This window comes from Dipodomys spectabilis, unplaced genomic scaffold (genome assembly GCF_019054845.1).
Source record: "Dipodomys spectabilis isolate Male_0828 unplaced genomic scaffold, ASM1905484v1 ptg000071l, whole genome shotgun sequence".
Taxonomy (NCBI): domain Eukaryota; kingdom Metazoa; phylum Chordata; class Mammalia; order Rodentia; family Heteromyidae; genus Dipodomys; species Dipodomys spectabilis.
This window is the reverse complement of record NW_024870748.1, coordinates 7,238,655-7,259,657: the sequence shown is the minus strand read 5'-3', so window position 1 is coordinate 7,259,657 and position 21,003 is coordinate 7,238,655. Positions and strand designations below refer to the sequence as shown.

General features: G+C 41.0%; 1 protein-coding gene across 1 annotated transcript in view; it reads left to right on the top strand.

Annotated features, from left to right (window-relative positions):
- Positions 1–901: 901 nt before the first annotated feature.
- Aifm1 (apoptosis inducing factor mitochondria associated 1) overlaps positions 902–21,003 on the top strand; it is a 38,475-nt gene continuing 18,373 nt past the window's right edge. Inside the window, exons 1-6 of the mRNA XM_042682409.1 lie at positions 902–1,125; positions 7,592–7,734; positions 12,323–12,422; positions 13,728–13,849; positions 13,984–14,114; positions 15,731–15,821. Coding sequence (XP_042538343.1) covers positions 1,020–1,125; positions 7,592–7,734; positions 12,323–12,422; positions 13,728–13,849; positions 13,984–14,114; positions 15,731–15,821 — 693 coding nt within the window. The 5' untranslated portion in view covers positions 902–1,019. The remainder of the gene's footprint in view (positions 1,126–7,591; positions 7,735–12,322; positions 12,423–13,727; positions 13,850–13,983; positions 14,115–15,730; positions 15,822–21,003) is intronic.

Sequence of the window (21,003 nt, the reverse complement as noted above, 5' to 3'; positions counted from 1 at the left end):
ACAATAAACATAAAAAGAAAAAATATGTAACTCAGAATTTTGAAATGTGTATGTATGTTATGCATACAGCAAAATACCTCTTCCACTCTCTCATCATGTAAGTCCTCCCCAACTGTTAAAGTCCTGCTCCGCATTTCTCTTACAGTAAGCCTATGAAGCATTTTTTTTTTTTTTTTTTTGCCCACAGCATCCTATTCACAATAAGCACGGAAGCCATAAAAGCATGTCTATCTATGGTACCTGATACAACACCTAGAACATAATCTTACAATATAAAAGCGGTAAGGGGAAAACAGACAGATTGGTTACTAGTCCCAAAGAATCGCTGGGTAGAAAACCGTGAAAGACTGAAACACTTTCCGGATCAGAAGTGCCCCGACTCAGACCCAAGCAAAGACTGGAAGTGGATCCTATCAAGAGAATCGGGAAGGCTTGAGCGCCGGTAACTAGTGGCCTAAAAGCAGAAAAGCAAAAGTGCAGTGCTGAAGCCAGCATTGTAAGAGTCTATCAATTCCCCTCATGACATAACGGCAACATCAGCTATAGCCGCCGGATTAGTTAATTCCACCAGACCCTCCCTGGACAGCTTCCCAAATCTTGGAGCCCATCACACTGCTACCAACTCGCCGAAACACGCTAAGTCGCCAGAGCCTGAACCGGGGTCTTTGCAAAGCCGGCGGGCAGCTAAGCGCGTGCGCAAAACCTCTCATGGTGCGACCAATCGCAATGAACTGCTGATACTGCACCTGCGCACTAGGCCTCCGGTCGCAGTTCCCTTCCCCCGCCCTCCTCCCGTACCCCCTCGCCTCAGCGATCGCAGACTGGCTTCCAAAGTCCAACGTCCGCTCGCTGCGGGGAGGAGCTTGCGTAGTGTGAGCGTGCAGGGAGGGGGCAACGGGAGCCGGCGCCGGCGCCGGCGCGGACGCGGAGGCGGAGGTGGAGGCGGAGGCGTGCTGTCGGTGTTTGACCATTTGCCGGTGCGTGTGAAGAAAAAGGAGTCTGGAGTCGCAGCTGCCGAAATGTTCCGGTGTGGAGGCCTCGCAGTAGGTGCTTTCAAGCAGAAACTGGTGCCCTCGGTGCGGACGGTGTACGTCCGAAGCCCGAGGTTGAGGAACCGTCTCCCAGGTGACTAATTGACCCCACGCGGGCAACCCCCACCTCAACGGCCGAGGTGGGCCTTGTGCTTTAGGCTTCTCCCGCCTCGTCTCCCCCCTCCCCCCCCGCAACACATATAGTCGCGTGAATTCCAAATTGGCGGGATCCAAACCGCGAGTACGCAAGCAGAGAAATCGGCACAGCCAGGCCGACCTGACCTTCAAGAGATTTGAACCCAGTAGTCTGCTTGAGGCCTTTTTCTGGGAGAGTTTGCTGTTGAGGGATAACAGAACAACTAGTCACTTTATATTGACAATTCTCCACCCCCTGCCACCTCCACCCTCTCCCCTTTAAAGCAGTGAGGTCAACTTTGTTCTTTGCTGATTGTGAGACTTTACAGAGGACATTTAAGCCCTATGCTTAAGTTTCTTCTGTAAATGAGAATACTAACCCGCTCTACTTTCCAATCCCCAGAAGAGATCTATATATTTTAATGTCCAATGAAACAAATGGTTTACTGTAACTGAGTAGGTTGTGCACCAGACACCTGGAGGATTGGCTCAGAGTTTATTTAAAACACTTAGCATAATTCCTTTTTTAAAAAATATTTTTAGCGCTTCGAAGAAAGACTGCAGAATTCATTGGAGACAGTTATATCAAACTTTAGAGCTGGAAGGGATTTTGTGGTACAATTCAAACCCATTATTTTATGGGTAATAAATTGAACAGGTGAAATTACTTGCCCAAGGTCACATAATTAATAGGTTAAAGCTCAAGATAATTTACTACTGCCTAGGCCACTAATCCTCTTGCTAGAGTCCCACCATGCTCCCAAAGTTTAACCTCAAAAAGTTATGAATTTAGATTCCCTTCTTAATAATTAGCCCATTGTACATAAGATATCCATGATTTTATCTGAGCATGGATTGAGCCTGCTTTTGTTTTCAATCTATGCAACTTTCTGGGTATAATCAGGTGCATTTTTAAAATCATTATTTGAATGATCATCCTAGGATATTTAAAATATCAGGCATTATTCTTGAGGATTTTCTGATACGGAAATACCTTCTTGGTGCTTTAAAAATAAACTGGAAAATATTTCCTTTGGATTGTTAGGGTTTTGCAACTGTACATTTGACAGTTTTTTTTTTCAGTGGCTATGAGTCAGAATGTTTGCTGATAGGTGTATTTGAGTTATGTCCTAAGCCGTGTTACTCTTGGAACTTAAAAACCTCTGCTTTAGATAAAAAAGCTCCTCCTCACACCCAAAAAGTCTTTCCATTGGCCTTTAAACTAGTGCTTGCCCTGGAACGTTCTTTGTCTTGCTTTTGTGCTGTTGAAATGTTAACATGGTATGTTAATTGCATAGAAATTTACACAAATTCAGATGAAGGTTTTTATTCATACTGGCCCTTACAGTGTTGTATACTTATTTTGCTTAAGACTCATAGCTTTTTCCAGCATTCTGATGATTAATCAGAAGTTCACACTAATTAAATACGCATTTCAAAGTTAAATTGATGTAGTAGGCATTTGAAGGTGGTTGGCAGTGATAGAACTGCAGAAAAATAGTCAATTGGTTTTTTTCCATTGCATGGTTTTGTTTGAAGGCAGTCTACTATAGAAAATATTATGACTTCCTGACATACCCATCCATCTCTTTGTACATGCTTATCCATTTTCCTCTTACTATGCACCAGAGTATGGCGTCACCTGTCTTTAAAAATGAGTGAGGAGGCCTGGGAAGGTGGCTCAGTGGTAGAGCACTTGCCTTGCATGCTGGAGGCCCTGGGTTCGATTCCTCAGCACCACATAAGAAAAAAGCTGGAAGTGGTGCTGTGGCTCAAGTGGTAGAGTGCTAGCCTTGAGCTGAAGAGCTGAGGGACAGCACCCAGGCCCAGAGTTCAGGCCTCACGACTGGACCCCCCCCACAAAAAAAATAAAATAAATGAAAATGAGTGAGGAGGTCTGGGAATGTGGCTTAGTGGTAGCGTGCTTGCCTAGCATGCATGAAGCCCTTAGTACCACATAAACTGAAAAAGCCAGAAGTGGTGCTGTGGTTCAAGTGGTAGAGTGTTGGCCTGGAGCTTAGAGACAGTGTCTAGCCCCTGAGTTCAAGCCCCAGGCCTGGCAAAGGATAGGGTTAGAGTTTCAAAAAGAAATTATTTTATACTCCTTGTAGGAATTAACTCTGTTCTGTGGTTTGATTACTATTGTTTATCATCTGATTTCTTTTTCACATAGTAACAGCTACCATATGTCTTTGCAGAGGCAGGATTTGTACACCACTTTCCCCTCCTCTGTATCTTCCCCCCAGTTCTTTGCTGGGTTGTCTCAAATTTTGTTTTTTTGTCTTCTTTTTATTTTTCTCCTCAGGTTAGCCAGCTTTTAGCCTGTCTTGAAATTATCTCATTCACATCTATCACAATGGTTAGGTTCATTTCCACTATATGTTTTTATTTGCCTTAAAACAATATAACACTAATATTAATTCTACTTTATTCATATAAATGCTGTGTCTCCTTCAAGAAATGATAAAAGATAACTGAGTCAAAACTCTGTGTGCATTCAACACTGAGGAGCAGATGGATTTATAATAGAAGTCTTCTCTTCTGGAATTTATTTGTTCACCAAACATGTTACCATGTGATGAACTGATCACTGACTCCCTAACTTGAGCAACAAATGTTTGAATATTTTTTTTTCTTTTTTTGGGGGGGGGGTCCAGTTGTGGGGCCTGAACTCTGGGCCTGGGCGCTGTCCCTCAGCTCTTCAGCTCAAGGCTAGCGCTCTACCACTTGAGCCACAGCACCACTTCCTGCTTTTTTTCTTTTTGCATATATGGTGCTGAGGAATTGAATCCAGGGCCTCATGCATGCAAGGCAAGTGCCCTACCACTGAGTCACCTTCCCAGCCCCCTTTTTTTGAATTCTTAAAGATAAGCCTTCCCATACTCTTTCTACTTAGACAAGGATTTCCAAAAGAAAATCTTTGGCAAGTCAGTATTTTCTGTAACCAGGTAATTAGTTTGATTTTCTAACATTAACTTTGATAACCAGTTAACAGTTCAGTTTTCAACTTTTTTGAGGGAGTTACTATATACGTTAACATTCTATATCATGTTACCAAAAGTTGCCTGATCATCTGAAATGCATGGAGAACAGAAACCAGATGAGACAGCATAGACTCCTAGGATAAGAATGAGAAGGAATAAAATTCTTCAGGATAGTATACTAGGTAGGCATCTGTATTTTTTATGACAGGCCTGGGGCTTGAACTCAGGACCTGGGCACTGACCCAGAGTTTTTGTGCTCAAGATGAGCTCTACCACTTGAGCTAGTACCTAAGATTCTCATGGATTTTTCTGCCTGGGTGGGCTTTGAAGCATGATTTTCAGATCTTAGCCTCCTGAGTAGCTAGAATTACAGGCGTGAGCCACCAGCATCTGACTAAGAACAAACTCTTCTGAGTTCTTTTTTTTTTGGGGGGGGGGTCCGGTCGTGGGGACTGAACTCTGGGCCTGGGCACTGTCCCTCAGCTCTTCAGCTCAAGGCTAGCACTCTACCACTTGAGCCACAGCGCTACTTCCGGCTTTTTTCTTTTTGCTTATGTGGTGCTGAGGAATCGAACCCAGGGCCTCATGCATGCAAGGCAAGCGCTCTACCACTGAGCCACCTTCCCAGCCCTCTTCTGAGTTCTGAAATATATATGATCTCAGATTTTAGGTAGAAGACTACCTATATCAGGCTTTCCTTTATAACTACTTTGTGCTCTGACTGGAAAGCAAAAGGAAAAACAAACCCTGTATTTCATCCACTACTAAGCCCCATTCTGTGTTTTTGTGTATGTGTACTGGTCCTAGGGCTTGAACTCAATGCCTGGGCATTGATTGACCCTAGCTTTTTTGCTCATGGCTAGCACTCTACTGCTTGAGCCACAGCTCCACTTTTGGCTTTTTTTGGTGATTAATTGGAGAGAAGATTGCCATAGACATTTCTGCCCTGGCTGTCTTTGAATCATGATCTTCAGATCTTAGCTTTCTGAGTAGCCTGGGTTACAGGTGTGAACCACTGGCATCCTGCCTGTGATACCTCTTAAAATAAAAAGCAGCCAGGCACCATTGTCTCATACCTATAATCTTAGCTACTTATAAGGCTTGGATCTGAGGATCATGGTTCAAAGCCAACCCAGGCAAGAAAGTCCATGAGACTCTCTGATCTCCAATTATCAAAAAAGCCAAAAGTGGCTAAAACAGTAGAGTGCTAGCCTTGAGCAAAAAAGCTCAGGGAGAGTTCCCAAGCTCTGAGTTTAAGCCCCAGGAATGGTACAAAAAAGAGAAAGAAAGTGCAGATTATGGAGGCTCTTCCTAGACCTACCAAATCAGAAATCCTGGGGTTACTGCTTATCTAGATACATTTTAACAAACCCTCCTAGGAATTCTGACATGCTTCCAACTTGGAAAAACACTGCTCTAGGTCAGAGTCTGGAAACTACGGCTATAGGCCAAGCCCCATCAGTCATTTCCTGCTCTCATGGACTCCACAAGCTGAATGTTTTAAATGGCTAATAAGCCTTAAAAACAGGCTATTTCATGACATAAAAATTACTATAAAATTCAGATGTTACTGTCCATAAATAAAATTGCATTGGAACACTGCCATGTCCACTCGTTTGTGTGTTGCCAGTCGCTACTTTTATAACATCAGCACAATTCAGTGGTGGCAGCAACAGACAGAACAGCAAGTTCCACATTTGCCTCTGCCCATGTGTCATTACATAGCTCTATGTAGTTACCATCAAAATTACCTCTCATTATTTTGGATGAGAATGAGTTATGTTATTGGCATTTAAAATTTTGTCATTCTGGCTGGTCACCGGTGGCTCACACCTATAATCCTAGCTACTCAGGAGGCTGAGATCTGAGGATCACAGTTCAAAGCCAGCCTGAGCAGGAAAGTCCATGAGACTCTTATCTCCAGTTAACCACCAGAAACTGGAAGTGGCACTGTGTTACAAGTGGTAGAGCCTCGCCTTGAGCCTCAGGACAACACCCAGGCCCATAGTTTAAGCCCCACAACCAACAGAAAAAAATGTCATTCTGGAACATATGTTATAGTATTACATTTGTCAGTTCCTTGGTGTGATAAATTCATTTAGAAAAAAAAATTTCCCTCTGTGCTCATTTAATGAGAAATAAAAGTAATTTATGAATGGAAAAAAAAGAAAAAAAATTCCTAATTTTCTTCTGCGATTTAACATCATCATTTATTTTTTTCTAAAACATACTGCCTTTCCCACAAGACTGATCAGTGTCCTCATTAAATTGTGTTTCAGGGTTTTAGTTAAGCAAAGTTTTAGTCATTTAGATTACTCCTGAGATGGTTGCCCTATCCTAGGTACACTGTGGTCAACTTTGGGTACAGTTAGTCCCTCTGTATCCGTGCACTCACCCAACCACAGATAAAATGTAAATTTTTACAATTGTGTCTCTACTGAACATGCATCTTGTTATTTTCCCTAAAACTATATAGGCATAATAAGTGATCTAAAAATATTTAAAATATATGGGAGGAATGTATACAGATTATATGCAAATACCACAGCGTTTTCTATAAATGGATTTCATGAGTGGATTTTGGTATATTCTGGGAATCCTGAACTGATTCTGTGTAGATACCAAGGGACAACTTTATCTGCCTAATCATTCATCCTCTGTGTTTAATTCAATTATGGTGCATATGTCAAGGGAAAGGTATTTGATGAATTTACTGTGTTTTTCATGAACTTTTTTGGAAGCTTTAAATTTCCTCAGTAGGCAGTATTAAATTGTACTCTTAAAACTTTCTTTTTTGTCGGTTGTGGGGCTTGAACTCAGGGCCTGGACACTGTCTTTGAGCTTTTGTGCTTAAAGCTAATGCTGTACCACTTTGAGTCACAGTGCCAATTCCAATTTTCTGGTGGTTAATTGCAAATAGGAATCTCACAGACTTCTGCCCGGGCTACCTTTGAACTGTGATCCTCAGATCTCAGCCTCCTTAGTAACTAGAGTTGTTAATAGGCATGAGTAACCGGTGCTGGCTCTCTTAAAACTCTTAACCACAGAACTGGAGGATGTGGCTTCTGCTATTAGTAGAATACCCGCCTTCCAAGTGGGAGGCCCTGAATTCAAACCCCCTTACTGACAAAACCAAAGAAAAACTCCTAACTAAAACTAGCATGGTAGTAGCACAAATATACTATCCTTGCACTCAGAAGGCTCAGAGCTACATAGTGAGAAAGGAGGAAAAAAGAACAAAAGAACTACAACAACTGAAGAATATGCTCTCAAATGTGTGTAATATTTGTGTGTACAGATTTGATTATATATTTCTTGGTCATTATGCAGCCCAATACACAGTAAGTCTACTTTTTCAGTGCACTGACATTTAATCATAAACATGTATTAACTATTTTTTGTATATGTGTGTGTGTGTCTTAATAAATTGTGTTTCTTTAGGCAACTTGTTCCAGCAATGGCGGTTTCCACTAGAACTCCAGATGACAAGAGAAATGGCTAGCTCTGGTCCCTCAGGGGGAAAAATGGATAATTCTGTGTTAGTCCTTATTGTGGGCTTATCAGCAATAGGAGCGGGTGCATATGTAAGTAGAAAAGCAGTTTGTATAGAGAGGTTGCCAAACAGCTCCCATTGATAAACTCAGTACTGCTGTCTGTACTTTTGCAAGTAATTCCCCCACCAGTCCTGGGGCTTGAATTCAGGGCCTGGGCACTGTCCTTGAGCTTCCTTTGCTCAAGGCTAGCACTTTACCACTTGAGCCACAGCTCCATATCCAGCTTTTTCTGTGTATATGGTATTGAGGAATCAAATCCAGGGCTTCATGCATGCTAGGCAAGCACTACCACTAAGCCACCTTCCTAGCCCCCCAGTAATTCCCCTTTCACATTTCCAGAAAGTATTTTTTTTAACATGCATGCTGTTTAATGTTCTATGGGAGATAATTGAGGAATGACTAATAGTTAATATCTTATTGATTGATCTCCACTCTTTTCATTGTTTACTTTTAACTTGGAAGCCACTCTGTTTCTTTGCTTAGACTAATCCACAAAAATTCACTTGTTCTCTTACTAAACTGTAATAACTAAGGCCAAATTTCACTGCAGCTCCTTAGCACAATATTTGATTTTGACCCATTAGTCAAGGATTTTATTAGTTTTCCTCAGCTTGAGATTGACATTTTTAAAAAGCATCAGCTTTCAATCAAAAAATATTAAGCATTCCTAAAAGAAACAGTATCCCTGAATCTCACCCAAAGACTAAATTATAGAAGCAAGTCTAGTATTTCCAATTTTAGAAAGGAGTTTATGTGAGGTGAGAAATCTGGTGTTTAATTGTTCCACAGTAGTATTAGCACATTTATATCTCCTTAAATGAACTCTGATCAACCCTAGTAGGTCATAGAGGAATTACTATGTGGGTGTTTTTTTTTTTTAAACTTGGCAGGGTTTACTGTGACTAAGCAGATCAGTCTAAACTGGGAGTCTGTAAGATTGAGTGAACCAACTTAGATAATACCTACTAACAGCCTTAAATAAAGAAAAGTGTTTATTTGATTGGAAGCCATGACAATGTTAGTTTGTACTCTATTAGGAAAAGAGCTGATGTTTGTTCCCTGTCACTAGATTAAGAGAGGGGACATGAAAATTATTTGAAGTAACATATCCTCATCCCCTGACCTGACTCCCAGATGCACAAAAAGAGTAGTCAGCTCTTGCTATGTGAGAGTCAAATCAGAGTAAGAAATGAGTGAGAGCTGCCTGATAACATACTCTGGTGAAAGGTATGTTCTCCTGAAGCAGCCTTTTTTTCTTCTTTTTTTTTTTTTTAAGCACAAGAGTAACCAGAGGAAGTGGCGCTGTGGCTCAAGTGGTAGAGGGTTCGCCTTGAGCTGAAGAGCGCAGGGACAGCACCCAAGCCCAGAGTTCAAGCCCCACCACCGACCAAAAAAAAATTGTTTAAAAAAAAAAGAGTAACCAGAAATGCTTCCCTGCTTTTGTACTGAATGTTTCTTCATTAACAGTGCTTTTTTCTATTTCCTTTTATTTCTGTCCTGGCCTTATCTTTACCTGCAGTCCCCTAGGATCCCCTTCTAGATCACTAGTGTCTGTAGATGATTCTGGGAAAGATGGCAGGAGCCTAGTATACTTCTTAATTGTAGGAGCAACAGTTACTGGAGCAGAAATTTATTATGTAAGATGTTTACACTAAAATACATTTTAAGGTAAGGTGGGTGAGGCCATGCCACTAATGAAAACTTGATCCATTAGAATATAGTAAAATATCCAACAGCATGTATTTCTCTAGGCATTTATTAATAGAACATTGTCAATCATTAGAGTCCCCAAATCTCATTCTTCAAGTTATTGAAATCCTATCATATCATTCTAAATTTTAGAACCAAATTCTCATTGCCAGCCTTTTTTCTTTGAAATTTTTGTGAATTTCATATTTTTATGATGCTAAATTATATTGTGCTTTAGTGCTGCATATCTTAAGAAAGTCTGAGTAAATGTTGAATAAGCAACTAAAGTTAACTTGAGCATGATCGGTTTTGGATCATTTCAGGTAAAATGCAATTTTTGTGTTTTCTAGGAAACAGTCAACTAGACTTTTACCGTGAAAAGGGCATTTTATTGAATGCTTCAGAGGAGGTCCAAAAAGCCATAGAAATTGTAGTATTGTTCTAATCTTCCCAGAGCTCTACTTCAAACTAAATTCATTTGGCCGTGTCCCTTTTATAATCTCCAATTTGGCCAAAGTAGTGGCTGAAATGGTATAAGCTAACACATTCATGTAGATTGCTTTCTTAAATAACATTCATGATTAAGACACTACTCTCCAAGCATTAACTTTTCCATTTCATATTTCTACTTTTGCCATAATTCATTCAAAAATAGATTCAAAGAGTGCACTAAATATGTAGTCATTTAAACATATTAAACCTCTGGTTTGTGTTGCTATACCAGTGTTGGATGGCCTCCACAGAGTTGACAATGCAAATTCTTTTGATGCCAAGCCACAAGACAGAGCCAGCCACGTTGCTTTATCCTGTCTTGGAAATATCTAAGCACAAGTTCCTCTCAAGTCATTGAGTTAAATGTCTGATTGCACTCTGTGTTTATCCAACACTGGTGGTAATAAATCTGTTATTTTAGTATCTCTGGGTTAAATGATAAGCTTTTGTCTACCTATAGCTGCTAGCAAACTACCTTGTACACTTTTATTTCAGGTTTTAAATGATTGAAAACATGATATGAGGTAGCCTTTTTTCTGAAATTGGTATTAGTCTCAAGAGAAACATTAACTTAAAATCTGTCTAGATGTTGTGAGTTGACTGCAATTATTTAGTGTTCCATAACAAAAATACCACAAACCACATAGCTTAAACACTAGTATATTTTCTCATAGCTCTGAAGGGTAGAAAGTCCAGGATCAAGATCAGACAGGGCTCAGATTCTTGTAAAGGCTCTCTTCATGGCTTGTAGACTCACATTGGGGTGAAGGGTTATTGGGAGAGAGCTTGGGTTACAATTACATGGGCAAGGTAATGAGTACATTTTCTTATCAAGCATTGTTGCCTCCTCCTTTGTTTCCCCTTCCCATCCCTTCCCATCTCCCACCCACCCCACCCCAAGAGGATTCTTTTGTGACCTTTTTCTCTCATTTGAGGAATGTTCCTTTTGCCAGGTGCTGGTGGCTCTTGCCTATAATCCTAGCTACTCAGGAGGCTGATATCTGAGGATTGTGATTTGAAGCCAGCCCTGGCAGGAAATTCCATGAGACTCTTACCTACAATTAATCACCAAAAAGCAGGAAGTAGAGGCATGGCTCAAGTGGTAGAGTGCTAGTCTTGAGCAGAAAAGCTCAGGGATAGCGCCCAGGATGATAGCATATGTGAGTTGTATGAGACAGGTTTCATTGTACCATTTCCACACACAAATGTATAAAATATTCTGATCAGACTCACCCCCTTCTCTTACTCTCCTTGATCCTACTCCCCGTAAAATTAACTTTCACAGGTTTCAGTGTTTTATTTTTATATATGCATATAAACTATCATATTCATCCTCATTCACCTTCTTTGTTCACTCAACCCCCAACTCCTGCTATAATCATTGACATTTAAAAATTTTTACATGATCCACATTTTATCTTGCAAACACATACTCACAAACACATAAAACTGAAACAAAACTACTTAGTGTTTTAAAACTCTTAATTCCTCTCTTCCCCTTAGTTTTTTCCCCCTAAGGCTGATTATAATGTAGAAATGTATTTTCACAGTCATTTCACAAGTCAGTTCAGTTTACCTTTTCCAGCATTATTACTATAGTTTTTTTCTTTACCTATTTAATTGGAATTAAATATGAAGAAAGATCTTTTTTTTTTTTTTTTTTTGGGTCTGGTCGTAGGGCCTGAACTCTGGGCCTGGGCGCTGTCCCTCAGCTCTTCAGCTCAAGGCTAGCGCTCTACCACTTGAGCCACAGCACCACTTCCGGCTTTTTTTCTTTTTGCTTATGTGGTGCTGAGGAATCGAACCCAGGGCCTCGAGCGTGCAAGGCAAGCGCTCTACCACTGAGCCACGTTCCCAGCCCATGAAGAAAGATCTTTATAGAAATCTTCAGGGTGTCTGGAACTGATATATTATTATCTGCTTTCAAATATTCTTCCCACACAGAGTATGTATGCCCAGTATTTTTTATTTCTTAGGGAAAAACTTTGGGGTTGGGATATTGTTCAGTGGTATGACACTTTCCTAGCATGTATTGAGTCCCAGGATTCAACCCCCAGTACTAAGAGAATTTAACTTACTGACTTACAAGAACTAACCTCAAGCCAGGCGCCAGTGGCTCATGCTTGTAGCTACTCTGAAGGCTGAATTCTGAGGATCATGGTTCAAAGCAAGCCAGGGCACGAAAGTCCCTGAGACTCTTATCTCCAATAAACCACTAGAAAACCGGAAGTGGCACTGTGGCTCAAGTGGTAGAGCACTAGCCTTGAGCTGAAGAGCGCAGGGACAGCTCCCAAGCCCAGAGTTCAAGCCCCACGACGAAAACAAAACAAGAACTAACCTCTTAGTAGACAAAAGCTTCTCATTTAATTGAAAGATAATATACTTATGGTATGCATTAAATGTATAATGAAATAAAATTCTGTGTTTAAATTTACAGGCCTACAAGACTATAAAAGATAACCAAAAAAGATACAATGAAAGAATATCAGGGTTTGGGCTGACACCAGAAGAAAAACAAAGAAGAGCCAAATCATCTAGTGAGTGTTGCCTGAAATCTTGTGATGTGTTTTGTTCCCCTTTTTAGGTCTTTGGACTTTTGAGTTGTGGAAGTTATATTTGTTTTCCTGAGGCTATATATAGGTCTAGCCATCACTTCCATCCCACAGAATTTGCTTGGTTTTTCAGAGAGGAATGTTTTAATCCTTTAACAAGCTCCACAACTCTGGGTGGGTAGTTTGTGGCTTTTTGGGTATCCTTTCATTGCTAACAAAAGGTGAAACTGAGCTTGCAATTTTCCTGGTGGTCAATGACAAATTAATGGAAAGGGCAGAGGCCTTCTAATACATACTTTCTAATATGTTTTAGAAGCTAGGTGCTAGTTCTAGTAAGACCTAATGAATGAATGATATAGCCAAAACATTCCTCCTCTTCTGGGGGAAAATTTTCACTTGTAAAGTAAAAGGAGTGCTTGCTTTTCCTCTTCCATCAGGATTCTGTCAAAGTTTTATTATTTTTTTTTTTTTTGCCAGTCCTGGGGCTTGAACTCGGGGCCTGGGCTCTGTCGCTGAGCCTCTGTGCTCAAGGCTAGTGCTGTACCACTTGAGCCACAGCACCACTTCCAGCTTTTTCTGTTTATGTGATACTGAAGAATCGAACCCAGAGCTTCATGCATGCTAGGCAGGCATTCTACCACTGAGCCACATTCCCAGCCCCCAAATTTTATTTCTTTGTTGGAATTTCCCTGGGTTTTTATTTGGGTTTGTTTGTTACAGTGCTAAAAATGAAACCCAGGGTCTTATACATGCTAGACAAACCCTGTAGCACTGTTATACTCTCAGCCCTGTAAGTGTTAAGATTACTGGAAGTACTATGCTAGCTTTATATAAGTGTTGAGAGTGCATGGTAACTTTTTCTTTTTTTTTTAAATTTAATTTTATTTTATTTGTGAACATACTGTACAGAGGGGTTACAATTACATGGGCAGGATAATGCGTACATTTCTTACCGAGCATTGCAGCCTCCTCCTTTGTTTACCCTTCAGCTCCCTTCCCAGCCTCCCCCCTCCCTCCCCTGCACCGATGTTGTAAAGCTCGTTTTGGACATGACAACTTGTACTTCTCATTGTTGCAACAGGTCCACCTGTATCCTTAAACAACTGGTTTTTCCCCATCTCCTCCACAAGTTATACTGACATCAAATATAGTGAAAGTAGGGGTTATACTGGGGGGGAGGGACATACAAAGCAACAAAGAGATAATCTTATAATGCATGGTAACTTTTTAATAGTGGAAGGAATGATCACATCTTTCAGGAAGATTCATCTATCTGATCTGTTCTTACAGCTGAAGGAGAACCAGTTTCTCAAGTAAGGCCACCAAGTCATGTTCCTTTCTTGATAATTGGTGGAGGCACTGCTGCTTTTGCTGCAGCCAGATCCATCCGGGCTCGGGATCCTGGAGCCAGGGTAAGATGCATGTTATTTTACTTGGCACATGGGATATAACATGCAAGCACTCATTCATTGTTGAACATTTTGACCTTTGCCATGTGTTCTTAAATGACTTAACTCTGTTAAGTATCATTATTTTGTTTCTAAAGGTATTAATTGTATCTGAAGATCCTGAATTGCCATACATGCGACCTCCTCTTTCAAAAGAGCTGTGGTTTTCAGATGATCCAAATGTCACAAAAACACTGCGATTCAGACAATGGAATGGAAAAGAAAGAAGGTTTGTTTGTTTATGTTAAAATAGGCCTGGCCAACCAAAGAAAAAAAATAGGCCTGACCAGCAGCTTGAATTGAGCACAGGGAATACACGAGGATGTTGTGGCTATACATGGGAATCCACTTGGTGTGGCCTCATTAGATGCAATTGGCTACAAAGGATATTCCAGTTTCTGTTCCCAGATCTGCCAAGCAATTGATGGTGTAAAAAAGTTGGCCTCTAAAATACTACTGCTCTTATGTCCAAAACCTTCAGGTTAGACTTCTCTGGTGAAGATCAGTTTGGCCTGGGTTATCACTTTTTTATACTAGCCTGAAATTTCTCATAAAAGCAAAAGAAACTGAGCTGGTCACAGTGGCTCATGCCTGTAATCCTAGCTGCTCAGGAGATTGAGATTTGAGGATCACAGTTTGAAGCCAATGTAGGCAGGAAAGTGTGAGATTCTTATCTCCAAATAAGCACCAAAAAGCTAGAAGTAGAGCTGTGGTGCAAGTGGTAGAGCACTAGCTTTGAGCACAAAAGCTCAGGGATACTACCTAGGTCCTGAGTTCAAGCCCCAGGTCCATCACAAAAAGAAAAAAGAAATATCCAGTGGTATTTTCATTTAGATTGTGAGAGTGGAGTGTGAAGACTAAAGAAGAGTCTTTGTCAGAATGTTTTCACATGAGACTTGGAATTACAGGCCCAGAAGCCCTTTCCTTCTAAAGCACTCCTTACATTTTTGATTTCAGTATCATTTTGTGTTCCAGATTTTTTCTCATTAGTTATCCCTTTAATGCTGAACTTCCGTGCTCACCTCTCCCACTCCATTATCATGTTCTATGGAACATGCATAAGGATGTATACTTGCAGTTAGGTTAGCCATCCTTAGTTAATATGTGATAATTAATTAGATGGGATTTTTTTGTGTGTATACTGATCCTAGGCTTAATCTCAGAGCCTGGGCACTGTTCCTGAGCTTTTTTGCTCAAGGTTAGTGCTCTACTACTTCAGCTGTAGCTCCACTTCTGGCTTTTTTGGTAGTGAAATGGAGATATGAGTCTCACAGAATTTCCTGCCATGTCTGGTCTAATCCTCCTTCAGTAGCTAGGATTATAGTCGTGAGCCACTGATGCTAGGTGGGTTTTTCTTTTTTTTTTTTTTGAGATGGTGTCTTGTCTAGGTTGGCTTTTTTTCTCTTGGACTAAGCAATCTTTGTGCCTCAGCTACCTGTGTACCTAGGATTACAGACACATGCCACTACTAGGGAAGCCCCTGCACTACTGATTAACATTTTAGGCAAGATAATTCTCTGTTTGGGATGGGGTGTCCTATGCACCATAGTATTAATATTAAGTAGCATCCATAGCTAATAGTCACTCAATACCAGTAATATCCCTTTTCAAGTTGCTAACAACCAAAAATGTGTCTAGATATTGCCAGATGTCCTCTGAGGCAAATGTATATGTAGTTAAGAAGCACTGATTACAAATATCTGTATTTAAGCAAGTTACCACCATGATTTAGTGGCCAGAGACTTACTCTAGGAAATGATCCTAAATTTTTTCATGATGGCTCTAATTTTACTAAAGATTTGAGGAGAAAGATGCTTATAACAGTTTTCACTCTTCCCCATACAGCATATATTTCCAGCCACCTTCTTTCTATGTCTCTGCTCAGGACCTGCCTCACGTTGAGAATGGTGGTGTGGCTGTCCTCACTGGGAAAAAGGTGAGCCTTTTTTGTCACATTCTATATAGGTACCAGCCAGAAGTAAAGTGGCATGTATTTCCACTGCCATTCATGTCTGCCTGCTGCTACAGTTTATCAGAGAAAAACCAAGTCATGTTAGTGAATCTTAGTGTGTCTGCTTGGCAGAAGCACTAGTATAAAACATAGGTTGTCAGGTTGACTAAACCCCCAGGGAAGCTGGATTCTGAAGACCATAAAATCTAAAAGCTTTTCTTGCTCCTAAGCACTCTCTGATGTTCTTCCTCCTTCATGTTTCTCCATGCTAACTTTTCTCTGAGAGGACTGATGCCAAGAGATTGACTGTTCAGGGTAGCAAAACCTTCAAGCATAGCTCAGCATGGAGAATATTACTGGCCTATACCAAGATGAGTGCCTGAGTAATGAGAGAAGTTATTGGAAGGCCTTTGTGGGGTCCAGGAGAGTTTTGTTATGATGTTAATGGAAGTAATAGAATGTTTTATATGAATGGCAATGTTCTGATAGAAGGAATTATCTGAAGCAGCAAAGCCTAAAGTAGATCTTAGGTACAGGTAAAGGGATTAACCTTTGATAGTACAGGCCCATTTCTCCCGTAACGGGGGCATTGAGGAGTGGAATGAAGCAAGTTTGCTGATACATTGGTAATAGGACATTATGAATTATGCTGTGTGTTATTTACACACAGGCCCTGCCTTTTAGAACATAACAGTAACAGGGGCTGGGAAGGTGGCTCAGTGGTAGAGCGCTTGCCTTGTATGCATGAGGCCCTGGGTTCGATTCCTCAGCACCACATAAGCAAAAAGAAAAAAGCTGGAAGTGGCGCTGTGGCTAAGTGGTAGAGCACTAGCCTTGAGCTGAAGAGCTGAGGGACAGTTCCCAGGTCCAGAGTTCAGGCCCCATGACCGGACCCCTCCCCCCCCCCAAAAAAAACATAACAGTAACAGGCAGGAATATAGCTAGATGATAGCACATAGGAGGTACAAGGGAGAGGTCCAGTATGGTAAGAATTACTGAGAATAATGCCCAGTACAGGGATGCATACAGGAAAGGCTTTCTGGAGGTGAAGAAGTCTTACAGACTGGAAAGTCTTATGCAATGAAGAGGCATAGACTACAGAAGAGTGAGTATTCATGTTAAGAACATTCAAGTAAAAATGAATGGCATAAACAGCCCAATGGTATGTAAGGCATGTCTGGTGCAAGGAAAATAATCCCTTAGTTACTAATACAGCAGAGAAAGTTCAAAGTAGAGGGCTGGGGATGTAGAACAAGGGTAGAACACTTGTCTAATTTGGGTGAGGCCCAGGATTCGATCCTCAGCACTTTACCTCTCAAAAAAGATTGACTTGAAAATAGTTATACTTTAAATAAAAGAGAAGCAAGAAAGGGGCTGGGCAGGTGGCTTAGTGGTAGAGTGCATGCCTACCATGCATGAAACCCTGGGTTCAACCCCATAAACAGAAAAGGCTAGAAGTGGCGCTGTGATTCAAGTGGTAGAGTGCTAGCCTTGAGCAAAAGAAGCTCGGGGACAATGCCCAGTCCCTGAGTTCAAGCCCCAGGACTGGCAAAAAAGAGGGAAGGAAGAAACAAAAACTGAGAAGTTATGCAAGGGCTTGTTTATGGAGCTTGGTATTGGAGAGATTTTGTACTTGTGTAAAAGAGCTCTAGTAGTTTATTTGCTAAGGGGAGCTATTGAGACTTAGGCTGGAATATAAAGTACTTACACTGAATTTTAAATAATTGCTCTTGACGATGACAAAGATAGACTTAGGAGAATACCAGAGACAACACATTTTGCAAATGATTGTAGTAATCTGGACACTCGGATGATGAGAATCTAAATTAGGATAGTAGCAAGGATGATAATAAGGATCATGAAGAAGAAAGGAAAGGCCATAGGTTATGTATTACCTATTCTGATTTTTATAAGTGTTGTTTTTAAATGCTTTATGTAAATTATCTCCTTTTTTCCTCACAATAATTTTATAAGGTATTATTATAATTGAGGATTTGGGGAGGGGTATAACTGGGGATTAAACTCATTTGAGTGACATTCCCAAGCCCCTTTTGCTCCAGTTATTTTTTTCAGATTATGTCTCTTTTTGCCCAGGCCAGCTTTAGGCTATGATCCTCTATATCAATGCTTTCTGTGTAGCTGGGATTCTTAGTGTGAACTACCATTACTGGTTTATTGGTTGAGATGGGAAGTCTGACTTTTTCCCTGTGCTGACTTCAAACTGCAATCCTCCGGATTTCTTATTTTCAGAGTAGCTGGGATTACAAGCATGAGCCACCAATCCTAGATTTTTAGTAGTAAAAACTTAAATCTGCCTAACCTCACACAGCTAATAAGTGATATTGACGCAATTTGAACCCGGATCTCTCTGAATACAGAATTAGAACCAAGACATTCTGATTCTAAGGCCCAAGTTCTTAATGATATATCACTTCCTGACTAAAAGCTGATGATCTTTTTGACACTGGATTTGATTCCCTTGTACTATTGGGGTACAGACTTCATATGCCTAATAGGTGTGGAGGTTAGATGAACTTGAAAGATGAGCAGAGAGCAGAAACAAAGGTGACTGTAATTTCTAACGTGTATCGCAGTAGACAGCAGTGGGCTCTCAACTGAGAAAGACATTTCATGAGAAAGAGCTAATTTGAAGAGGAGGATAGAAATCGGTGTTGAGCTGTTAAGTATGAAGTGGACTGTCATTATGATGATACCTTCTGCATAGTTGTGTATGTGACTGTCACACTCAGGAGGAAACTGGGTGATTTGAAAAACATTCGAGTATGTGCAGGAGTTGAAACCATGAGTGTTAGTGAAACCTCCCAGAGACAATCTTATCTAGTGAGAAGAGGAGTAGGACAAGAATAGTAGCCTGGGAAACCCCAACTTATGCCTGAGAAGGCAGGCTTAATAAGAAGAATCCACAAAGGATACTAGGAAAAAACTTGCAGAGCAGCATAAGAAGAACCTAGGACAGGAGCCAAGGTTGTAGGGACTGGCAGGAAGGAGCACTTGATACACACTGTCACTATGACCAAAGAATCTGGTAAGAAAAACATTGTAAAATATCCCATTCAATTTTGTGGTTCTGATATTTTGGAATTAGCAAAGTAACTCTTTAACACAGTTTAAATGAGAAAAGGGAGGAGCTAGCAATTAGACAGGAACTTGAAGAAGACATAGAATCGGAGGTGGAGTCATCTTGGATAGGACAAGTATGTTAGACTGATGTCAGGAGAGAGAGGTGGGAGTAGTGAATGGACAATTGATAGGAGATGATGCTGAGAAACAGGACAGGATGGGAGTTAAACACAGAAGCAGAACAAAAAGGAAGTGATAACACAAGTAAGGGTTTTTCTGTCAGTTGTGGGGCCTGAACTCTAGGCCTGGGCACTGTTCTTCAGCTCTTCAGCTCAAGGTTAGCGCTCTACCACTTGAGCCATAGTGCTACTTCTGGCTTTTTCTGCTTATGTGGTGCTGAGGAATCAAACCCAGGGACTCATGCATGCAAGGCAAGCACTCTACCACTGAGCCACCCTCCCAGCCCAGAAGTAAGGTTTTATTGGCAGGTCGGGGACATTGCAATCTGTACGGGAAGCTGAAGAAGATCACATCTAATGCCGTCACTTATTCTTGTAATAAGTATATAATGTGGCTGAGTGAGCACTGTCAGCATGAGTAGTAGGTTGGATTAAAGAGGGAATAAACCAAGGATGAATCCAAGAACACTAAAGAAGCTACTGGTTCAACAGATACCAGTGTCTGGCAGTGCATCTGGAAAGCTTTACCACAACTCAGCCTGACTCAAGTGGTACACATATATAATTCTGGCCTATTGCTACCTACACCGCCCTAACCACTTGTGTCGTGTTTGTCATTTGTTTATTAGTAGCACTTGTCAAATCGTCTTTCTTGGACAAGAAAACTCTGAAGGCAGAGAAGCTGTCTTTCTTGCCATTGTGTCCCTAGCACCTAGCAGTGCACCTAAATATTTCTTGAATGGATGGCCTACAGATTGTAAAGATTGGAGCAGAGGCTAGAAACTAGTCTGACTACATGTCTCAAGTGCTTACTGTAAAGAGTAGGGGCAAGGAGGGCTGGGAAGGTGGCTCAGTGGTAGAGTGCTTGCCTTGCATGCATGAGGCCCTGGGTTCGATTCCTCAGGACCACATAAGCAAAAAGAAAAAAGCTGGAAGTGGCTCTGTGGCTCAAGTGGTAGAGCGCTAGCCTTGAGCTGAAGAGCTGAGGGACAGCGCCCAGGCCAAGAGTTCAGGCACTACGACTGGACCCAAAACAAACAAACAAACAAACAAATAAATAAAATAGAATTGCTTCTAAGAGTAGGGGCAAGGATATTATGGATTAGGAGACAAGAGATCAGTTTGGATGATCTATCAATCCACATTAGTTGGGAATGAAACAGCCAGCTAATAAATAGAAAATCAAAAGTGAGTATAGAAGGCAGTGGGACTAAGCTGTGGATGTGGCTCAATGGTGCTTGCCTCACATGTACAAGGCCCTGGGTTCAATCCAAAGCACTGCCAGAAAGAAAAAAAAAGTCAAGAAGACAATGAGACTGAGAAAGCTGTAAGAATGAGATATTTGAGGTAGAAAGAGTAGTCTAAGAGATAACAAGAACCAGGTTCTGGCTCAGAGGAAAATATGAACCAGGTTCCAAGGTCTGCAGTGGGTAAGAAAGAGTGGCCAGGGATATAAGTTGGTATCTCTCAGAAGAGAAAGAAGGGACAAGAAGCTACAAGCAGTGGCAGCCATCACAGGAAACGCCAAAAATGCCATCACCTCTTCCTGGCTTTGTGACATGTGGTATGAACTCATAAACATTCTTTACATGTACACAATAATTGTGAGAGAACTGAGGTTTAGTAAAGACTAGACGTTAGAGAAAGCATTCTTTCAGGGTATTGTGGATATAAGAAAGTTGTTAAAGAGATAAGGATTCCAAATAGCCAAATGGAAAAGTCTGCCCCGTATTCCTCATTTCCACAAGTCAGGTAGTAATTGTGGAGACCAACTGGCTCTAATGTTGGCTGCTTAGGAACTTATGGCCACTGGAAAATACAAGATACTAGAAACTATAATTCTGGTGACTACTTAGGAACGGTTTCTTTTCCTTTTTTTAACTAGCATACATTAGTTGTACAAGGAT